This window comes from Natator depressus, chromosome 11, assembly GCF_965152275.1.
Source record: "Natator depressus isolate rNatDep1 chromosome 11, rNatDep2.hap1, whole genome shotgun sequence".
NCBI lineage: Eukaryota > Metazoa > Chordata > Testudines > Cheloniidae > Natator > Natator depressus.
The window spans coordinates 60,296,165-60,319,576 of NC_134244.1; the positions used below are offsets into that span (position 1 = coordinate 60,296,165).

General features: G+C 41.1%; 1 protein-coding gene across 5 annotated transcripts in view; it reads right to left on the reverse strand.

Moving 5' to 3' along the window:
* Nucleotides 1-23,412, reverse strand: part of RAPH1 (Ras association (RalGDS/AF-6) and pleckstrin homology domains 1) — a 536,692-nt gene that overhangs the window by 28,599 nt on the left and 484,681 nt on the right. For 4 of the 5 annotated variants that reach the window (XM_074967964.1, XM_074967965.1, XM_074967966.1 and 1 more), the window contains 3 exons: nucleotides 11,428-11,505; nucleotides 8,812-8,971; nucleotides 1,521-1,642 (listed from right to left, as the gene is read on the reverse strand). In XM_074967964.1, coding sequence (XP_074824065.1) covers nucleotides 1,521-1,642; nucleotides 8,812-8,971; nucleotides 11,428-11,505 — 360 coding nt within the window. Of the gene's footprint in view, nucleotides 1-1,520; nucleotides 1,643-8,811; nucleotides 8,972-11,427; nucleotides 11,506-18,878; nucleotides 18,954-23,412 lie in introns of all 5 variants that reach the window. The other variant, XM_074967968.1, reaches the window with a different exon arrangement.

A 23,412-nucleotide genomic window follows, 5' to 3' on the forward strand; every position in this document is an offset into this window, starting at 1 on the left:
CAGTTCTCAGCCATCATGGTTAGCCATAAAGCCAATCACTTATTGAGGTAATATAAACAGATAACAAAATTAAAAACCCAGAATAAAAATTAGATGGAAAAAAATTGGGCCTTTAAGTAGGCTCTACTTCATCCCCTCATTCAGCATTTTGGAAGGAGTGGACATGGGACTGTTCTTCTCCTTTCCACTCCATCTCTATAGTTTTTCAGAATAAGTAATAAAATAATAATAATAATTAAATGAAAAAAATTCATGATAAACAATTACTTCTGAAAAAATAAGCAAAATAGCAATTGTTTATCCATACTGTGTATTATCAGTATGATATAATCCTTTTATCTAGTAAGGTGATCCTGCAGGCCTCCCCACCTAACCTGGAAGGGGTTGGTACAGTGACAGGGAGCATCTTCCAGACCCCTTTATATTCACTTGCTCTCTCTGGAAGCAAAACAATATTCATAGTGTTAGGACAGACCAAGGTTTTTAACTGAGTAAGTAACACATTCATGCTGACTTCCATCTACGGCAGGCCCATTCTTATTACTAATAACCAGTGAAATGTATTGATGTCAGACATTTATTGAGGAATACGCTTTCAAAAGTGATGAAGATTTTGGGTGCCTCATCCTGAGATCACAGAAAGAGGCCTGACATTTAGTTCTTGCTGAAAATATGGGCACCTTATAAGGTATCTCAAGTGGGGGCACCTGCTATCACTACTCGCTTTTGGAAAGTTAGGCCCAAGAGCCTAATGTATTAGGTACCTCACAAACTTAAGAACATGATCCATGCACCCAATATACACACTAGAGATTAAGCAAGCAAGTGATCAAGTGTTAAACATGCCTTTGTTAATTCTTTATTTTTCAAGTGGTCCTTTGTGTTAAGTCCTGTTTTTATTTTCACCTCTCTGTCCCCTCAGTACCGTAGGCCTCTAGCACTACAGCACATTTCGTGCATTTATGCTTATAATCAAGAAACTACCATCCCCCCGTAGTTAATTATTGAAAAAGAACAGGGACCTTTTTGTTGTTACTTGATCAGGAAACAGCTGAATGAAGACAGACCCTGGCTTCCTCATGCGCTCTCCTTATCTCTCTGCCCCTCCCTTGTAGGCAGCTGTCTATCCCACAGAGTCCATCCAATTCCCCTCACCCTATCCTCATGAGATGGTGTGGGCGGGCATTGCCGGTCTCCCCAAAGTGACAGGTGTCACAACACAAGCTCAAACCCTTTTCTCCAGACTGTGTAGTTGTGAATAGCACTAAGTATTGGTGAGTATTTCATGTAAACTGGTTACATGGGCTGCTATTAATTCCACTAACCTACTCATACACTTAGAAAATGGACCGATTAGAGCATCAGGATTTCATTTAGGGGGCTGATCTTGCGCTGACCACAGAGTGTATTCAGGAGGCATTGTTAAAATGCAAAGCGTGTGTGTGTGCGCGTGCATTTGTGTGTGTACGTATAGATACAAATATCTATATAAAAAAGTGAAAAATCAGCTTCAGACTTACCTGGGGATTTTTGAAAAGTGCGTATTTTTCTATACGTTCTACAAATATAAGTTTGTTTTGACTGTCTCTTGTCCAGTTTAGAAGATTTTCAACTAAATTTTCATGGTCCTCGAAGATTCTCTCTGTATAAATGAGAAAGAGCAAACAAGTAAAAAAAAAAAAATTCTACTCTCTCACATTCTGTAACATGACCTCAAAGGAGGATCCAGTAGGTGGACAAGATGTGAGGAAAAACACAGATATATAGTTAACAGTTTGTTAAAATGGAAGAAAGGGCTGGGAACGAGCCAATGGGAGCTGAGAGGATGGTGCTGGGGGCAGCATGCAGAGCAGCCTCCGCCCGCCAGGGGCGCACAGAGACGTGCCAGCAGTTGGCTGCTTCCGGGAGCGGCGTGGGGCCATGGCATGCAGGCAGCCTGCCTGAGCCCTGCTGCGCCGCTGGACTTTTAGTGGCCCGTAGATTGCGATCGACTGGCAGAGGCCCCAGGATCGACCAGTCTATCATGATTGATGGGTTGGTGACCACTGTTTTAGCATGTAAAGAAGTGAATAAAATAAATTCAGTTTCTTAAAAAAAGGGCTGCCCTCAAGAGGGCAGCCAAAGAGCTGAAAGATGCCAACCCCTGGGTTAGATGTTTGTATACTTACAATATAAACACAGTACAGTGAAGCCCTGCATATTCTATCTTCAGCTATTTATCATCTCATTTAAAATGTATAGTTCTTACATACCCATGTGACACTTTTTTTAAACAAGAATTATGTAAAAATAAAAATGAAAGAACACTCTTGATGTTCTAACTGAAAGATGGTTATATAAGTGTGCATAGCTAATTTAGGATCACAGGAACATTTAGCAAGCCCTACCTCAGTTGATGAAAGTGAAATGAGATAAGGAAGCTCAGGAACTAGCAGGAGAGCAGTTGCTCTTCTGTGGAGTCTAGTAGCTGAAGGAGCTTATTAAACTTCATTGCACATTCAGTTCATGAACAATAAACAAGGCAAAAGCAATTTATACCAGTTAGATCTCCCTGATGTTACTACAGGCACTGTGAAAAACGCTCTGCAGAGCCCTTGTCTCCTTCACTACACAATTAAGTATGAATTCTCTGACAAGAGCCTTCCCTCCTTTACAAAAATATTTCTAGGTAAATCAGTAGGAACTCTGAGCCATTGACAACTTTGTGCACAATGGCACGCAGGTTTCTTTTTTAGAATTCTGGTGGTGAACTGCTAAATTGTCTAAACAAACAGATGTGTGTGTGTATTGTTTTTTTTCTTTTTCTAACACCCCTATAAGAAATTATATTTAACTATCTAGACTATGAGACTGTCAAGATTGCAAAGTTACCCAGTCAAGGCTCAAGAAAGGCCAAAGTTAAAGTGGGCTAGCACAAGGGATAATGTTTTATGACGGTATGGACAGAGCTTCACATTGCTGCTTTACAGATGTCAACAAGTGACCCTTCATGAAGTGAGGCTACCGAAACTGCCTGTGCTCTGGTAGAGTGGGCCCTTGATTTGTTCTGCTAATAAAACAGTCCAGGAAATTTTGTAATTGATTTTCTTCTCTGTACGTAGAAGCCAACACACAGCATACATCCAGGGAATGGAATCTCCTGTCCAGTCATTGGTGGCATGTGGCTTCAGGGAAAAAAACAGGTTAAAGTATTGTCTGGGTTAGATGAAAGCCTGAGATTACACTGGGGATGAATTTTGGGTGTAGTCTCAGGGAAACCTTAACCTTCTGGAATATCGTCTACGGTGGATCAGCCATAAGGACGTCTAGTTCTTCTGCTGTTCTAGCCAAAGTGATAGCCACTAGAAAGTTGACCTTCACAGATAAATGGGACAGCAATTATGTTGTTAATGGTTCAAATGGTGACTCTGTTAATGTCGAGAAGACCAAAGTTAAGGGCCCACATTGGAGCAGATTTAGTTATTGTGAGGAAGGCTCTGACTAGACCCTTTACAGAAAAAAAACATCACTAGATGGGTGAAAATGGAGTGGTTGTCATTGGAGGGTACCAGCGGCTGCCAAGTGTACTTGTTGGGAGCTAAGGGAAAGACCTGAGGTTTTCAAGGTGAGCAGATAATTCAAAATAGTGGGAATTTTGATTCTTCTGTAGACATCTGGTGATGCTGAGCCCAAACAGAAAAACTCTTCCACTTAGCGAAGTAACACTTTCTGATGGATTCCCTTCTGCTATTGTTAAGGATGTCTTCCTCGAATACTGAAAATGTCTGCTCTAGATTCAATAGCCATCCAAATACAAAGCTGTGGGGTTGAGGGAGTCCAGACTGGGAGGTCTGATCTTGCCCTTATCCTGTGTCAAGAGGTCTGTGAAAGACTAAATACTGATGGATGAGTGGGCTGACTGCTAGAAAAGACTATGGAACCAAAACTGTCTGGGCCAGCTATGAACAATGAGGATGATCACTGCCCCATTCTGCTGAATCTTCTTGAGAAATCAAGATAAAAGTGGAAGGCGGCGGGTGGGGAATATGTACCTTAAGTGTCCTGCCCACAGTATTAGAGGGGCATCTCCCTTGGAGTCCTAACTGTGCAGCCCTTTGGAGCAGTATACAGTGTGTTCCAAGAAAACAGGAAATGCAAACAGGCCCTAAGATGGGGATCCCTGTTTGAATATGCTCTTCACCACGAAATCTTATAGTTCCCAATCACAGTTGAACAAGAAGGGTCTGTTGAAGCTGTATGCTAGTTTGTTGTGTATCCCTGGGAGGTGTACTGCTGTTAGGATAATATGGTGGTGAATACAACAGTTTTACAGTTTCACCTCCATGCAAAGGGAATAAGATCTTGCTCCCCCTTGCTTGCTGACTCAGAACACTGTTGTTATGTTGTCTGACATTATCTAAATATGCAGGAATTGTATGATCAGTAAGAATTGTTTGCATGCTACTCGGTCCGCTCTCAGGTCCAGGAGGTCTATGTGCTTGTGTGTTCCTGGATTCACAAGGAGCCCATGTTTGTTGTGCTGTGTGGTTGTCCAGATGGGTGTCTCATCCTAAGAGGGAGGCACCTATCTTCTCGGGTGGGGACAGAGTGAAGGGAACTCCCTCTCCCCCCACATTCCTGCTCTGCCACCCAGCTAGAGTCTCCCACCCTCTGGAGCGGGGGGTGGGAGAAAGGAAAAGAGGAAGGCAGGGAGCAGGACTAACTTGTCCATATTGTGTCTGCTTGGCACATACACCGTCTGAAGCCAGGCTTGTAGACAGCAAAGCCGAAGTCTCACAAAAGGTGTCACGTAGGTACAGGATCCCATTTGATCAAGGAGGATAAGGTTTGAACAAACCAACAGCTGCAGGTTCTTTCTGAGATGACTGATTAAATTGTTTATGGATTGGAATCTATACGGAGGGAGATAAGCTCTCGCTCGGAATCCAGAGGGAACTAAAATGGACTTTTCTGCATTCAGAGATTCCCAGTGATGCTAGAGTAGAAATGATGATGAGGTACTGCCTAACGAGATCTCCCTGTCAACAGCAGTCATCTAGGTAAGGAAAGACTGTCAAGCTGTGGTGATAGAAGCTTGCTGCCACAACTAAAAGTACCTTCATAAATGATGCTATTCTTAAGGGGAGCGCCCTGACTTGATAACGGTTTGCACCTATAGTAAACCTTTATCTGAAGGAGTGGACCTTGTGGTGCTATCTTTTCCTTTCAGTGGCCACTTGAACCACCAAAGAGTTTGGGGCAGGATGAGAGAATAAAAACTCTGTTCCCTTGGCTGGGACACAGCTTCTTTTCTGCCCTCTTAAGAGTAGGTGCACTTGCTGCTGGAGTATGACACGTGACTTTGGCAGGCTCTAGGATGGCCTCATTAATGAGGAGCACCACTCTACTAGATCCACCATTCTGCAAAATATCCAGGAATGTGTGAGATGTCTTGTGAATTTCCTCCAGAGGGGTTGTGTCACCACCTGCCATGCAACCTTAGGTGCCTTATAATGCTTCGCTCTTGTAGCTCCCAAGCTGGGCTGCTCACAAACAGCATGTAGCTCACCCCAAGTGTCCTTACATATCTACACCCCTGGTCCAGCAACTCTGACCCCATCAGCCTGTCAGCAACATACCAGCCACACACTGGCTTCCAGCAGCCTTGGTTACTACCTTCGGGGTGACCCCAACACACGCCCAGTCCCAAATTTTCCCCCCAAAACACGTGTTCTGCACTGTTCAACCCTCTCCTAGACAGTTCAGCTATTAGAGGCCTGTTGTCCTAGTAAGGGATCAATGTACAACAGTCTGCTACTTTAATTGGAGTTACCAAACAATTCAGTTCAAAACACAACACTAGATTAGTTTTAATTAAAAATAAAACAAGTTCATTTAACTTTAAAGAGACAGATTTTCATAGATTCATAGATATTTAGGTTGGAAGGGACCATTATGATCATCTAGTCTGACGTTCTGCACAACGCAGGCCACAGAATTTCACCCACCACTCCTGCAAAAAACCTCACACCTATATCTGTGCTATTGAAGTCCTCAAATCGTAGTTTGAAGACTTCAAGGAGCAGAGAATCCTCCAGCAAGTGATCCGTGCCCCATGCTACGGAGGAAGGCGAAAAACCTCCAGGGCCTCTTCCAATCTGCCCTGGAGGAAAATTCCTTCCCGACCCCAAATATGGCGATCAGCTAAACCCATATGAGCATATAGGCAAAATTCATCAGCCAGATACTACAGAAAATTCTTTCCTGGGTAACTCAGATCCCACCCCATCTAATATCCCATCACAGGCCATTGGGCCTATTTACCATGAATATTTAATTACCAAAACCATGTTATCCCGTCATACCATCTCCTCCATAAACTTATCGAGTTTAATCTTAAAGCCAGATAGATCTTTTGCCCCCACTGCTTCCCTTGGAAGGCTATTCCAAAACTTCACTCCTCTGATGGTTAGAAACCTTCGTCTAATTTCTAGTCTAAATTTCCTGGTGGCCAGTTTATATCCATTTGTTCTTGTGTCCACATTGGTATTGAGCTTAAATAATTCCTCTCCCTCTCCGGTATTTATCCCTCTGATATATTTATAGAGAGCAATCATATCTCCCCTCAACCTTCTTTTAGTTAGGCTAAACAAGCCAAGCTCCTTGAGTCTCCTTTCATAAGACAAGTTTTCCATTCCTCGGATCATCCTAGTAGCCCTTCTCTGTACCTGTTCCAGTTTGAATTCATCCTTCTTAAACATGGGAGACCAGAACTGCACACAGTATTCCAGGTGAGGTCTCACCAGTGCCTTGTATAACGGTACTAAAACCTCCTTATCCTTACTGGAAATCCCTCTCCTGATGCATCCCAAGACCGCATTAGCTTTTTTCATGGCCATATCACATTGGCGGCTCATAGTCATCCTATGATCAACCAATACTCCAAGGTCCTTCTCCTCCTCCATTACTTCTAATTGATGCGTCCCTAGCTTATAACTATAATTCTTGTTATTAATCCCTAAATGCATGACCTTACACTTCTCACTATTAAATTTCATCCTATTACTATTACTCCAGTTTACAAGGTCATCCAGATCCTCCTGTAGGATATTCTTGTCCTTCTCTAAATTGGCAATACCTCCCAGCTTTGTATCATCCGCAAACTTTATTAGCACACTCCCACTTTTTGTGCCGAGGTCAGTAATAAAAAGATTAAATAAGATTGGTCCCAATACCGATCCTTGAGGAACTCCACTGGTAACCTCCCTCCAGCCTGACAGTTCACCTTTCAGTAGGACCCGCTGTAGTCTCCCCTTTAACCAATTCCTTATCCACCTTTCAATTTTCCTATTGATCCACATCTTATCCAATTTAACTAATAATTCCCCATGTGGCACGGTATCAAATGCCTTATTGAAATCTAGGTAAATTAGATCCACTGTGTTTCCTTTGTCTAAAAAATCTGTTACTTTCTCAAAGAAGGAGATCAGGTTGGTTTGGCACGATCTACCTTTTGTAAAACCATGTTGTATTTTGTCCCATTTACCATTGACTTCAATGTCCTTAACTACCTTCTCCTTCAAAATTTTTTTCCAAGACCTTGCATACTACAGATGTCAAACTAACAGGCCTATAATTACCCGGATCACTTTTTTTCCCTTTCTTAAAAATAGGAACTATGTTACCAATTCTCCAATCATACGGTACAACCCCTGAGTTTACAGATTAAAAATTCTTGCTAATGGGCTTGCAATTTCATGTGCCAATTCCTTTAATATTCTTGGATGAAGATTATCTGGGCTCCCCAATTTAGTCCCACTAAGCTGTTTGAGTTTCGCTTCTACCTCCATATCCTCATTCCCATTTGTCATGCTACCATTATCCCTAAGATCCTCTTTAGTCTTATTAAAGACTGAGGCAAAGTATTTGTTTAGATATTGGGCCATGCCTACATTATCCTTGACCTCCACTCCATCCTCAGTTTAGCGGTCCCACTTCTTCTTTGTTTTCTTCTTATTTATATGGTTATAGAACTTTTTACTATTGGTTTTAATTCCCTTTGCAAGGTCCTTGACTTGACTTTTAGCCTGTCTCACTTTATCCCTACATGTTCTGACCTCATAAGGTAGCTTTCCTTGCTGATCCCTCCCTTCTTCCACTCCCTGTATGCTTTCTGCTTTTTCTTAATCACCTCTGAGATGCTTGCTCATCCAGCTTGGTCTACAACTCCTGCCTATGAATTCTTTCCCCTTTCTTGGGATGCAGGCTTCCAATAGCTTCTGCAGCTTTGATTTAAAATAATCCCAGGCCTCCTCTACCTTTAGATCCATAAATTCTTCAATCCAATCCACTTCCCTAACTAATTTCCTTAATTTTTGAAAGTCAGCCCTTTTGAAATCAAAAACCCTAGTTGCAGATTTATTTTTGTTAATCCTTCCGTTCAGTTTGAACTGAATTAGCTCATTATCACTTGAGCCAAGATTATCCCCTACAATCATTTCTTCTATGAGGTCCTCACTACTCACCAAAACCAAATCTAAAATGGCATCCCCTCTAGTCGGTTCAGCAACTACTTGATGAAGGAATCCATCAGCTATTGCATTTTAAGTGAATACAGGTACAAGATATTAAAGTCAGAAATGGTTGCAGAAATCTAAACATAACCAACAATCAAAACGATGAGAATTTATTCCAACAGAGGTTGATAAACGTTAATAGTTTTATGGAGCAATAATATTTAAATTAGTATGAAGTCCATATGGACAAATGCTAAGTGAACTGATAATACTAAGATAACAAGTAGGAATCAACATTATCAACATGTTTACTTACCCATTTGTAATTCAGATATGGTTTCTACCAGTGACCAGTCTAAACTGTAGCCACAGTGGGATTTGTCCATCAGATTGTCCAGTACTTGTCTTACCGTCTGTCTCTCATCCACCATCATAGTTTTGGAGCTGTCATCAGACATGTGAACTCTGATTACCAGCTGTGACCAGAAGGGGAACAACAACAACAGGGATTAATTTCCCGAACATATTTCTTATTGAACCTAGATTACAAAAATAAAGTTTAGCTCATATAGAGTTTATATAAAAATCAATTCCTTCTCCCTTAAAGATGCAAAGAGCCATATTTAATAACTAGATGTTCATTTCAAAGCCCACTTATCAAAAGGTCATGTTCCTTTTGTAAAAGGAAAAAAAATCTACAATATGTAGTTTTATTTTAGTTACGCATTAAAAAAAAACAAAAAACCATATTGCCAAAAAAAGAAACAAACTTGTCTTCACACACACAGGTGCCGACTCAGTGGGTGCTCCGAGGCTGGAGCACCCACTGGCAGCCAAGCTCCCTGCCCTGCCCCACCTCAGCACCTCCTCTGAGCACGCCAGGTCCCCCCTCCTCCACCTACCTCCCAGACCTTGCCACCGCCAAACAGCTGTAGCAAGCTCCGGGAGGGAGGAGGGACGAGTGGGAACGTGGCATGCTCAGGGGAGGAGGCAGGGAAGGGGCCGGGCTGGGGATTTGGGGAAGGAGTCGGACTAGGGGCAGGGAGGGGGCGGAGTTGGGGCGGGGACTTTGGGGAAGGGGTTGGAATGGGGGTGGGACCGGGGGCAAAGGGGGGGGTCGAGCACCCACCAGCACCAGTAGAAGTCGGTGCCTATGTTCACACAAGCTTGTCTCAAGCAACTAGATGCAAGCACAAAGGCCTTGTATAAATTCATATGGAATTTTACTCATTGCTCTTTTAAAAATTGATACAATGATAATTTATTTCCATTGATCTACCAGACACTGAATTTTTGTTAATTACTGTTTTTATTCTTATGAAAAAATAAAAGTATGCAAGGCTAACGTGTTGATATTAATTGAAAATGATATAAAAGGAGAGCTGTGTATTGCTGCTATTGCTCATAAATTTGTATTGTTCATTTCTTTACCATCTAGAATTTCTTAACTAACTTTGTCAAAAACAACAAAAAAGCATATAAACTCATCGACTTTAAGGTTGACGGGACCCTTATGACGATCAAGTCTGACCTCCTGCACATTGCAGGCCACAGAATCTTGCTCACCCTCTCCTGTAATAGATCCATAACCTCTGGCTGAGTTACTGAGGTCCTCAAATCATGATTTAAAGACTTCAAGTTACAGAGAATTCACCGTTTACTCTAGTTTAAACACTCATCTCCAGAGTACAGTATATCCATAGTATTTTAGCATTCCTGTTTAGTTAAAAAACCCAACACACTTAAAATACATAAATACAATACATGGAACACAACACAAGTGTCTTTCCAATTATGATGGGCAATGCAAGCGTCAGCTGTAATTTAAAAATTTATAAGTCATAAGATTTCTGCCACTTTCTGCATAAATATTAGTCTTTCACTGGTGCGGCAGTCAAACAAAAAAAAAGTTCTCTTAAATTTTCTTTACTTGGAAGGTGTGTGGGGAAAGCAGCACTGTTTTAAAAACTTAACTGCTAATTCCCTGCTGTTTCAGTATTACTTTAAAAAGAGGGCAGTGTCCATATAAAAATTATACCTCAATCTAATCTGTTACCTACACTAATTTAGAAAACCAAAGAATGTTAGAATCTTCTTTCCACCTTTTATGCTATTGCTTACTTTTTTCGCACCTCACAGCTTGCAAAGTTAAAAGAAGTTAGTTGATTTGTTCTGAATTCTCATGCTCTAGCACAATGTTGTAGCATTTGATTTGCAAATATTAAATGTGGAATGTTTAAATATTAACATTTTTCAATGATTTAAAACACTGGACATCATCCTGTTAATATTAAGATATACAGATTTATTAAACATATCTAAATATTGGCCCTAAATTACTTGACAGTGTCCCTAAATTTGGAGGCAACGTCTTTACTATCTTTGACATAGCATCAAATACTGTCTGCGTTTTCCACTCACTACTCTTCTGCCTATTATTAACAACTAAAGGAGAGTTTGTATCTTGCAAACTGGAAGTTGGAGAGCCTGATACAAGTATATTGAATGAGAGTCTATAAAGAGGACAAGACAGTTTGAAATACGAGGCTACTGAACGTGCAAAGACAATCGAATAAGGCTGGATCTCTGTTTCAGATGTGAATGCACATTGCCAAAGTCTTTTAAATCTGTATCTGGATGTAGAATAAGCTACTACTTAGAAAAACGTGATGCCACACCATATAGTGTAAGTTCTTGATTAAGCCCTGACTGGAAGAGAAAAAGAATACAATAGTTACTTAAAATTTGAATAACGTAATTACAGATCAGAGAGCAATGTCCCTCAAAAGAAAAACTAAAAAAGGGAAAAGAAGTCTTTTTTTATTAAAATCGTTTAAGTGTAATTAACAGAGATGAGCAGAACTGAACCCATATTTTCTGATTCAATAAGGATTACTTAGGAATCATGTAAAATAATATAAATGTAGCTTACCTTTTTCACTTGTGCCTCTTTAATCTTTTCCAAAGCAACCCTGATCTTCTCAGCTTTCAGTTTAGCAGCCTGCTCTTCCTGTGGGGACACAGCATACCAGTTAAACAAACATCAGGACTTCAAAGCTTCTAATTATGAGGTTACCATAGGGTAGAATTTGAGAAGGAATACTAGTTCCCCTACTAGCAACAACCTCTAGTGTGGAAATTAAAGGAACAATCATTGATGCTGAAAAAAACGACTATGTTTAAGATGCAAAGACTTCCTGTATCTGTCTGATGTACACACAAATCAGACCCTGTGGTTCTGAAGACAGAATGCAATTGTTTTTCTGCACTTTGCCAGCCAATATTGCATCGTTCCTTTGCATTCTACTTTTTTCTTTTGCATCCATCAATTACTGAATGCTTTAATTTGCCAAAGATTTACAATGACAGTCCCAGCTCATACCATATTTGCCAATGGTACAATTAAACACATCCAACAGATTTTCAGTTTATTAAAGTTAACATCACAATGAGAGATACCATAGCTTACTGTTACAGACACTTCCATTAAATAGCATTCCACGCTATTCCAGTCTGTTTAGGAAGCTTTTGACATGTTAAACCAGTTGGCAATAGCTCAATACTTGCACACTACACCTTTCATCCATGCTCCATACTATGTTTTTCCTCATTTAAAAAAAAGTGTCCAAATCACCAAATGTAAGAAGTTAAACCTTCCTCTTTGATACTCTTCCTTTTAAAAATCTAAGGTTGTTACAATTTAAAGCACATTAAAAGTCCAAAGAATTTGAATCCATTCTAGCTCTAAATTGCTTTTCATAAAGAAACCGGTATACTGCAACATTACTAATACTTGCTTTCAATCTCCAGCAATCAGCCTATAATATTACTATTGCAATAGAGTTGAAGTGATCTGCTGAAACAAGAAACCACTTCTGCAGAACCTCTGCATGTAGGATTCAAATTTCAGAATTCTAAGATTTGGATTACTATCGCGTGAAGTGTCTAAGAAGCACATAAACCACCTTGTAGAACTCAATTAGAAAGCCACACAATTAAATACACTTCTGTCAGTCCCCCTCAAAAAAAGAATGCTTTCAGAGCAAAAGTAGCACAGTTCCTCACAATGATGGAAAGACAGCCCCAACTACAGTGATTAACTCTTTATCATTTCATTCTACAAATAAAATCCCTAAACTGCTTTTCTATTACACTGTTTGGATGAAGTTGCCCTTTATTTAATGACAAAGATTCATCCATCTTCAAATATGTGCAGAACTTCACTAGGAGTAACACTGTTACTGGCATTTTTCACTTCTGTGAAGCCATTGTTGTTATTCCATCCTCCGGAGTGGCTCCTTCCTAGGCTACTTTGTCTTACTCCTACTTAGTCACTTTTGTCCTCTCATTCTCAGACTGTACTTCTATACTACACAGCAGAGATGGCAACAGCTGTGGAGGGGTATAGACTTGCTTGTGAGAAACAATCTTTTTCAATAAGAGGAGCCAATAAGCTGACAAGAGCAGTAATAATTGGGGTTTGAAACATTATCTGAAAACTCAATTAGGCAAAGAACAATGCTTTTTATTAGGCTAGTGAGAGACTCATTTTAATTGATCATAAAGATGGTATCACATAACTAGGAAAGGTTATACTAGAATATATGGTTTAGAAAAAAGAACAAAACAATCAGTAAGATATCTGAAAAGATTTTTAACTTTAACCAAAAACATACAATTCCAGAATTTTAGAGTATTCATCCTATCTCTTAGTCCTGGTTGTTTTCATCCACAAAACACTTGTTATCCAAAAGCAAAGAAAAGCTCTATTAAGATTTTTTTAATTTTATTTGGAAGGGTAAGGTTCTACAACTAATCATTTTATGCTCTGGGCTGCTCCTGAAGTCAGTAAGAGCAAGATGCACCCTTTATATATTTTTAAGACCAATTTTGAGAAACTGAGCAATTTCTGGCTTTTAAAGTGGTATCTATGACCTCAATCATAAACCTTTATTTCTGTACAGAGGCTGCGAACATGTTCAGTTTGGCTTTTTACGCAAGTCATGGGGCCCAATTTTCCATCCCATTGCATGTTGTACATGTGCACGTGAGTATACAACTATCAAAAAGGTACCATTTTACACCCGCTTTGCACAGGTGCATGTGACTACACAAAGAGCAAGGCTTTGGAGAATCAGGCCTCATGGCTCTAATACACCTGTGCCAATGCACTGTAATTATCTTTTCTGATATTCTAGTCTTAAATGATTCCTTAGCAGAGAACCATCATAGATTATGTGGTGGTTTTATGATAAACATGTTTAGGTATGTGCTGTTTCTATTATCAAATTAATTTTCATTTGAAACTCTAAGGATTGAAACAGGATTGGCTCCAGAGATGAAACAATAGCCTATAATCATAGAAATGTTGGACTGGAAGGGACCTCAATAGGTCATCTAGTCCAGTACCCTGCACTGAGGTAGGATTAAGTATTATCTAGACCATCCTGACAGGTGTTTATCTACTCTGGTTTTAAAAACCTCCAATGATGGAGAGCCCACAACCTCCCTAGATAATTTGTTCCAGTGCTTAACTACCCTTACAGTTAGGAAGTTTTTCCTAATGTCTAACCTAAATCTCTCTCGCTGCAATTTCAACCAGTTACTTCTTGTCCTCTTCTCAATGGTTAAGGAGAACAATTTATCACACTCCATTTCATAATTTATGTACTTCAAGACTCTTTTCACAAACTGATCACTCTATATCTGACTTAGTCCTCATCTTCAAAGAAAACCTGCACAATACTTTCAAAAGAAGAGTCTGGGAGCTTAAATTCATTACTCTGCAATACACTAAAAATCAGACTCAACAGAGCCACTGAATTTATGGCTTATTACAACAATTTGTACCCCACTAGCCCCTCCCCCTTTTTGTCCTATGACTAGAGGGGTGTTAATGTGTCACTCTACCTTGAATGGGCCCTTACACTATGTGCTAACGACTTATGCTAAACAATCTGTTCCACCTTGCATTTTGCCGTGAGGCTGGGAGTACCTTTCCTAGATCTGAAGAGGAGACAGGGCAGATTCTTGTGGAACTCCACTTGATATGCTCTTCCAGCTTGATTTTGAACCAATGATAACTACTCTTCTGAGTACGCCTTTTCCAACCAGCTGTGCACCCATCTTATAAGTAAGTTTGTCTAAGCTATATTTCTCTAGTTTGTTTATGAGACAGTCATGCGAGACAGTATCAATAGCCTTACTAGAGTAGAGAGATATCACATCTACTGCTATTCCCAGGACTCCCGCCCTCCTCAAGGCTTCTTACCCTGTCAAAGAAGGATATTAGGCTGATTTGACATGAGTTGTTCTTGACAAATCCATGTTGATGATTCCTTACTGCAATACTTTTAACTTTTAGACTAAAACTATTAGAAATTAAAAAAATTCTAAAATTGTAATTTCCCTAAAAAAGATCTTATTTACGAGCAGCAAATGCTAAAGATTAAAATTCATGTATAAGAAAAATCAAAGCAAAACTAAAAATGTGATTTAAAAAAAAAATAGTTACGACTGTTCTTTAAACAGAGCTTTTCTTTTAAACTAATTGACATGCCAAGAACAGTTCAGCAGATTTGGCAGGTAATGCTTCATTGATGCAAGATGGGGAATTATGTATTGTCATGACTTTTTCCCCAAAAGTACAATTGGATTATGATTTTTTTTAGAAGTATGATTGGATTAAAGTTGATATTTTTCAAAGTTTGCTACACTCTAATCAATCTGCCTCTTTCCCCCTTCCACGCCAAACAAACAAACCTTGACACAAGGAACAAAGAGGATTAACAAACAAGAAGCCAATGCAACCAGACAGTGTACTGAGCTAATTACATTTCTCATTCCATGTGAGATATATTTTCATGAGAAGACAGACAGGTGACAGTAATATTTGAATACAGTAATTTGAATACACTGCAAGCCATTCAACCACATAAACTGACAACTGTTATACACAACTGTCTACATTTTAGAAATACGACATACTAATCAATCTAATCACATCTAGCATTAGCAACTCATTTCCCCTGCAATGGTAAACAAAACTAAAATATGAACTTGAAATAGTTTAGAACCCTTTGGAATTGGAAATAGCAGTACAACTTACTAAGGTCCTAGACGCAGTGCGACTACTCTAGTGAACAGTTACCCATGTGAGCAATATTTGTAGATTGAGGCCTAAAAGAAGTTTACTCCAAGCAACGAATCTTATTGAAATTACATCTAATTACAGAAGAATATCACTAATTTTCACATCACAAACACAGAATCCCAATAGTTCTAAAAAAAAAAAAAAAAAAAAAGATCAGCTTTGCTGTACTTCTCAAAGGAATAGTAGCTACAGTGATCTCTTATTAATACAAAACATATTGGCATGCAGTGAATAGAAATAGATATAAAACTAAGCTACACTGTGACACAGTGTTCTTGAATAATTAAATTTTGTTAGTTTTCTTGTTTATTTTCAAAACTGGCAACCTGCAGCGATTCTCTCAATAAGTGAATTTCAACTGCCTCTGAATATTACTGTTATAAAAAAAAAACCTATGTTAATGCAATTTTTTAAAGTAGCACAGTTAAAACTGAAAAAGACCCCAAGAAATCAAAAGTTAAAAGGTTCCTTTAGTAATGCTAACCATGGCCACATTATACCCATATATTTCATAATTCCTTGTTAAATTTGTACTTAAATATGGTCTGTGTTTTAAACACAAAAGATGTAGGCTGTGCATTGTGAGTTAATGTTACTCTAAGAACCTTACCTTTTGCATTTCTTGACATCTTACATTTTATTGTACATTAATGTAGTTTTTTGCAGTTGACTTCCTTATATCTGGAGGGTTTTTTAAAGAAAAACTTATCTGTATTTAATAAAGCTAGCAATTAAGCGGTACTATTTAAGCTATGAAGTTGACACTTCATTTAAGTGAATGTGGTAGACATGATTTCATAAAACATGAAATGGGATCCAGTAAATGTTTTTAGTTTAATATTTGAAAGTTTTCTCCAGAAAGTTTCTCTTTAAAGGATGTGCAAGCAAGAAATCATAATCAAATGCACTTTGGCAAAATTAATCTGTATATAAAAATTTCCCAGCCAAAAAAATTACAATTTAAAAGGTAGCTTGATGATGATTTTAAATGGATTGCTTTATCTAAAACTAGATAACGTTACTCAGTGGGATAAACACTTTTCATGCACATTTTCATTTGATGCTGTGGCAATTGTGTACACATCAACACCCTCCTAGAATACAATCCACCAGAAGCAGGAAGAACATGAGGAAAGACATGAAATTGGGAAATGGGTTCGGGGGGGGGTGGGGGGGGGGAGGCACATTCATGGTTTCTGTCCATGCCACCACATTTGTTAATTCTCATGCATCCAAACTTCTAAAGGGGTTTTAAAAAGGTAAAAGAGGAGAGGGCTGGGAAAGAGCAGAAAAATTACTTTTGTTCTGGGCTGCTGTTAAAGCTCCTTTACTACAGAGCAGCTGGAATAAATTTCCTTAGGAAAACAGAGAGCTCCTGGCCAGTTAAAAAAAGTGTTAACACAAGTACAGCTTACTAGAAAAAACAGTAGTTCTAAAGCAGGGGTGGGCAAAGTTTTTGGCCTGAGGGCCACACTGGGGAATAGAAATTGTACGGTGGGCCATGAATGCTCACAAAACTGGGGTTGGGGTGCGGGAGGGGATGAGGGCTCTAGTTGGGGATGAGGGCTCTGGGGTGCGGCTGGGGATGAGAGGTTTGAGGTGCAGGAGGGTGCTCTGGGCTGGGATCGTGGGGTTTGGAGAGCAGGAGGGGAATGAGGGCTGGTGCAGGGCGTTGGAGCATGGGGAAAGGCTCAGGAGTGCAGGCTCAGAGCACCTCAAGTGGTGCTCAGAGCACCTCAAGTGGCTTCCAGAAGCAGCAGCATGTTCCTTCTCCGGCTCCTATGCGGAAGTGCGGCCAGGCGGCTCTGCACACTGCCCCATCTGCAGGCACTGCCCGTGCAGCTCCCATTGGAGTGGCGGAAGGGGCCATTGGAGCACACAGGAGCCGGAGCGGGGCCATGCCGCAGCTTCTGGGAGCTATGTGGAGTGGCCCCCCAACCCAGCGCCCCGGCTGGAGTGCTGGAGCAGGGCCGAGCCGCGTGGTGAGGCCTGCGACCCAGCACCCCGGCTGCAGCACTGGAGCAGCCCTCAACCCAGCGTCCCGGCCGGAGCGGGACCAAGCAACGTGGTGTAGCCCTCTACCCAGCATCCCAGCCGGAACAGGGCTGAGCCACATGGTGCAGCCCTGAACCCAGTGCTCTGGGGCAAGCCCCAGATCCTGCTCTCCAGCAGGAGCTTGCAGGCCAGCTTAAAACGGCCTGTGGACCATTGTTTGCCTATCCCTGTTCTAAAGTATAACTGGCAAATACAGCCTCAGCCTACCTATTTAGCAAATATGCCCTTGTTGCTTTACTATATCGGCATAATCTATATATAGTCCTTGTCTTCAGATTTGCCCCAGCTTCTCCCTAGGAGCACTTAAATTTTTTTTTTTTTTAAATAGTCAACGAAATGGTACACAGAAGGTGGACAACTGTGAAGTCGGACTCCTGATAGAATGGATGTGCAAGTCTCTCTACAACACAAAACTACATAGTTTTCCGCATACCATCTGGTCATCACTGAATAGAATCAGAGTCCGTACCCTTCATCTCCTCTGGTATAACTACAGGGGGTACAGTAATTATGATTCCCAACATAACGAACAGTGCCAGGAAGTGGACAGCAATATATTAAAATGCGAGGCGTGCTCTTGGGGTGTTACTGACTCTTTTTCCATGCTATAGAAATAATTTAGGAGTTATCCATAACAGGCTTCTGTGTATCTTGTCTTACACTAGGGTGTTTTTTCCAGATTACACCAAGTAAGAGCACTCAAAATAGCAAATTTTTATCCTTTCTTTCAGTATGAAGACAAACTGTTGCTAGTAATTAATTCATTTGAAGAATGTTATTGTTTTCTGGCAGTATGAGAAAAAGCGTCCATGTGCTTCCCACAGCTTGATTTTTATACCTGTAAAGGGGAGGAGAACAGAAGAGCTTTCAGACTCCACAGACTTTTGACTCCACTTGACTTTTTTAGCCAAGAATGCTAAGATGAATATTACATGCTCTCCAAGAACTTGGAATCTTTGATGGATATTTGTAGTAACTTAACAGAGTATATTTAAAATGAGACAGCCTTTAAAAAAAGCCTGACAAGAGGAAAAGTCACTCTAGTAAATGTAACAGGTTGGGGGGGGGGTCGTCAGTGAGGGAGGGGTGAGCATCAAACTTATAAACTCAGAAGTGGGAGCTGCATTCTATCAACAAGGAAAAAGTCACATGCAAGTGGAAAGATGATGCATCACCTTGGTCAGCAAATGAGAAGGCTTTCCTGCAATGTTTCTCAGAAGAAGGGATGTTTCCCTGTCCAGATAGGAGTGCTTGTGCAGAAAGAAAGAAAGAGAGAGAAAGAAAATAAGTCAAAGGAAATCAGTGCAGTAATTTTATAGTGTGTTGATTATAGTAGACAAGCAGAGTTTAAGCAAACACTTAAAAACCTTCCGCACTTAACTTCCCCACGCAAACTCCTCCCATCCATAAAACTCTAACCATCTCTAGACAATGAATTTCAGAAACACTTTTGACAGAAAGCAAAGGTTTAATAAGCAGCTGTGCTAGTAAAAGACACCATCTTTCCTTTCACCTGTTTTTCAATGGCATAACAACTATAAAATATACTTAAAGAAAATTTTTTCTTACCTGTTACTGATTTCTTTTCTACAAGTTACTGCCTAGGATTTTCAAAATTACCTAAGTGACTTAGGAGCATGAGTAAAGGGACTTACATTACTAAGTCACTTAGACACTTTTAAAAATCCTACCCACATCATGCAAATCCTATACAACTGGGCTTGCTGCTTCTGCTGTGCAGAGATGAAGACAGCATAGAACTGTCAGTCATGGAACCAGGACATGCTGGTCAACCTTTGTACCCTGGCTCGTTTTCCCAAGAAGAGGACTTCCAAAACTGCAGAAAAAAAACCTTACCATAATGAGAGTAACTGATAATCCTGAACTATGGCCAACAAATTAAACTTTTCATGTACTGATATTCTCTCTCTCTCAATACAGTCCCCAGAAGGATGGGTCAGATTGCCAAATATCTCACAAGTGAGAAATTCACATATAAACCAAGTTTTCTCTCTCCTACAAGAGTTTGTCTGACAATCATCCACATTTGGGAAGTGACCAAGGGTTAACATTTCCCAGATGAGAGAGCAGATCAAAGACAAAATATGACTCCCTCCTGAACATCTTATGCCAGTAAGACAAAAGTAACATGAAGTGTAAGATGTGATGTCCTTTTGTTCAGGTTTCAGAGCTGTTAAAGCATGGCTTTCCTTCTTGGGCAGCTATTCCACCAGTAAATTTGACAGAAGCCAAATTCTGCTTGAGGTGGGAGTCTTTGTTGCATGGGTGTTAAATGGCTACCCCATTGGCCAAGAATTTAAATTATACATAAACTGTATCAGCCACACAGGAAGGATATTTTCTTGAGAACTGACTTGACGACCTTCTCTCAAGTCATTCCTGAGAGGTTACTACAATAGGACATTATTGCTCTGGAATAACATGTACAGAGAATAAAGATCTGGAAATAGAGGATTCAGTGTTTCTCTTTGGGGAGATGTCAGTTACTAATCCTAGGGTAAGTAAGGGTAAGAAAGAAATCCCCCTTTGAGCGTTTGATTGGGAAAATGAGAGCTGTTTTAAAACATGTTAGCTAATTCATTAGCATATTTTTAACCACCACCAAGGACACGCCCTAATGCTTAAAAACACACTAGTCATGAACAACCAAGTCCTTGTGTAGACCAGGATTTAAACATGTGAGGGAGAGATGTGTTAGTTAACAAATTCTAATATATTTGAAAAATGGAGTGTAGATACAGTACTGTATAACTTAACCCATGGTAAGTTGGTCAAAGTAAAGTCTAGACTCACTTCAAGCTTTAATTCAGCCTGGCACATGTTAAGTTACAAAGTGGCTGTCTACACCAGAATTTTCAAACACATTAGTTAGTACGTGTTAGCTAGCACATCCTACGGATCACATCTTTATGACCATGGCCACCTAATAACTTTTTCAATATCATGGCCTTTACCCATGAGATGCTAAGTGATGTTTAAGAAGTGATAACATTTTAAAAACAACTAATTTTTTCAGTCTAGACAAGCCTGATTGTGGATACTGTATCCTTGTCAAGGAACACGATGCTTTGTTTAAAATGAAAGTATGAGTAAAGAAGAAGTTACTCACCTTGTGCAGTAATGATGTTTCTTCGAGATGTGTCCCTCTAGAGGTGCTTCATTGTATGGGTGCTCCACTGTAGGCGTGCTTGCATCCGTGCACTGCTGATTGGAGAACTTTGATCGCAGTATCCATTAGGGCAGCACATGTGCTGTTTTTCCTCGTGCTGCACCACGAGGCTAGCCAGCGTGCATGAGCTACCCCCATCAGTTCCTTCTCTACCACAGACTCACTGACAAGAACTCCAAAGTAGAGGGGAGGAGGTACATTGCGGAGCACCCACAGAGACGCACATCACAAAGAATCAACGTTATTGCACAAGGTGAGTAACTTATTCGATGAGTAGCGTCCCTATAGATGACTCCCGAGCAGTATCTCTTCTGGAGGTCTGTGACTTTTGAGTTGGGTCAGTTACAGATGACAGTACTGTGGAGACGAAGATAGCATTGGAGGCGGAGTCCCCCATGATCGCATAATTTTCTGCGAAGGTGTGAACTGATGCCCAGGTCACCGCTGTACAGATTTCTGAGATAGGGACATTCTTGAAGAAAGTGACGTATGAGAAGATCAGTCTTGTGGAGTGTGTAGGAATAGTATTTGGAAGGCTCATATTGCAAACTTGGTAGCAGTGTCTGATGAAGTTCGAGATCCACTTGGAGAGTCCTTGGACTGATATTGCTGAGCCCTTGGATCTTTCCTCAAAATCGCCTAGGGGATTTTCCTGAAAATCTTCATCCTGTTCAAGTAGAAGGCTAGGGCTCTCCTGACATCTAGAGCATGTAATATAGCCTCTTTGTTGTCATGGTGAGGCTTGGGTAGAAGGTGAAGATGAATCAATTCGTTCATGTGAAACGGGGAGGTTTCTTTAGAAATGAACTTTGGATGTGGCCTAAGCGTAACCTTGGCCTGAAAGAATACCATGTGGGGGGATGTGCCATCAGAGCTGCTATTTCTCCTGGCTGAGGTAATCGCGATCAGGAAGGCTGTTTTCACTGAGAGGTACGTAAGCAAACAGGTGGCCAGGGGTTCGAAGGGAGGCCTGGTCAATCCTTTCAGTACCAGGTTTAAGTCCCATGTCCGAGTAGGAAGTTGAGGTTGTGGGAAGAGGTTTACTATGCCCTTGAGGAACCTTTTGGTGGTCGGGTGTTTCAGCACTGAGTATCCCTCTACTGGTTGGTGGAAGGCTGTTATAGCTGCTAGGTGAACTCAGAGAGCTTAGAGATAGACTATGCACTGGCCCAAAAAGGGACTAAGATATGTGGAAGAGTCACGGATGTCAGGGAGATTTGTTGGGAAGTACACCAAATTCGAAACCTGCACCTTTTTTGCAGGTAGGTACGTCGTGTCGAGGATTTTCTGCTGTGCAGTAATACCTCCTATACTTCCTTTGAACAGGAGCTGTCTAGATGTTCGAACCAAGAAGGAAACATTCCATGAGGTGGAGAACCCCCACGCTGGCATGTCCTCTGAACTGGGAGAGGAGGTACGGAGTGTGACAGGTAAGGGTACTAAGTCTGTCTCGGCCAAGTAGAAGTGATCAGAATGACGTGAGCTCCGTCTTTTTATTTTCAGCAGGACCTTCGATAGTAGGGGAAAAGGAGGAAAGACATAAACAAGGTCTCCATCCCAGCAGAGGAGGAGAGCATTGTCTAGGGAGCAGTAGCGTGGACATATCTTGTTCAGGTAAGTGGTGAACAAGTCTGTGGTCAGCGCCCCCTGAATAGATTGTGAAGTTCTACTGGGTCTAGCTCCCACTCATGGTTGTGTGGGAATTTGCAACAGACTGTCTGCTATTGAGTTGTGTGTGCCTGGGAGGTAGGCCGCTGACAGTGTAACACCACTTCCATAGCCCTATCGCCTCCACAGAAAGAGAAGATGACCTGGCTCCCCCTTGTCGATTGTCTGTTAGGACTCTCTTGTGTAATACTTTGATCAGTAGGAGGAAATGGGTGCCAGTCTTCCTGACTGCCTTTAGCTCGAGGTGGTTGATGTGAAGGGATATCTCCATAGGTGACCATTTGTCTTGTGTTGCGATGCCAGTTAGATGTGCACCCCACCCTCTGAGCAATACATCACTGGTAAGACGTTTGAGAGGCATGGTGTCGATATGCAGCCCAAGGATCCCAGTATGGCCACTGGGGTGGTGATAGCACAGAGGTCAGTGGTGGTGCCCAGGGGTGGCTGTACCGAGGTGGTGGTGGTGGGGCTATCTGAGGGTATGCTCGAGGACCCTGTTGATACTGGACACTGTAAGGAGCACTGTGATTCTACAGCCTCAGGTTCGTTATCTGAGCCTTCACTAGAGAGCGGGAGGGGCATGACAGGGCAGCAGGGAAGACTCCCATTCTGTTCGAAGACTTGGTGCAGAAGTCCCAGCACCAAGGAGACTCCGGTATGTGTGATACATGAAGGTCCCTGGAGCGTCTGAATTCCAGCAGTGCTGACTGACTTGATGCTGCTGGCGGTACCTTGGAAGATGAAGATCTTGTCCATACCGGATGCTCTGGTGCCAAATGAGGTGTCGATGATAGTCCCTATGTTAAATTGCATACCGGTAATACCTTCTTAGAGGAGTGCTTACTCCTGTC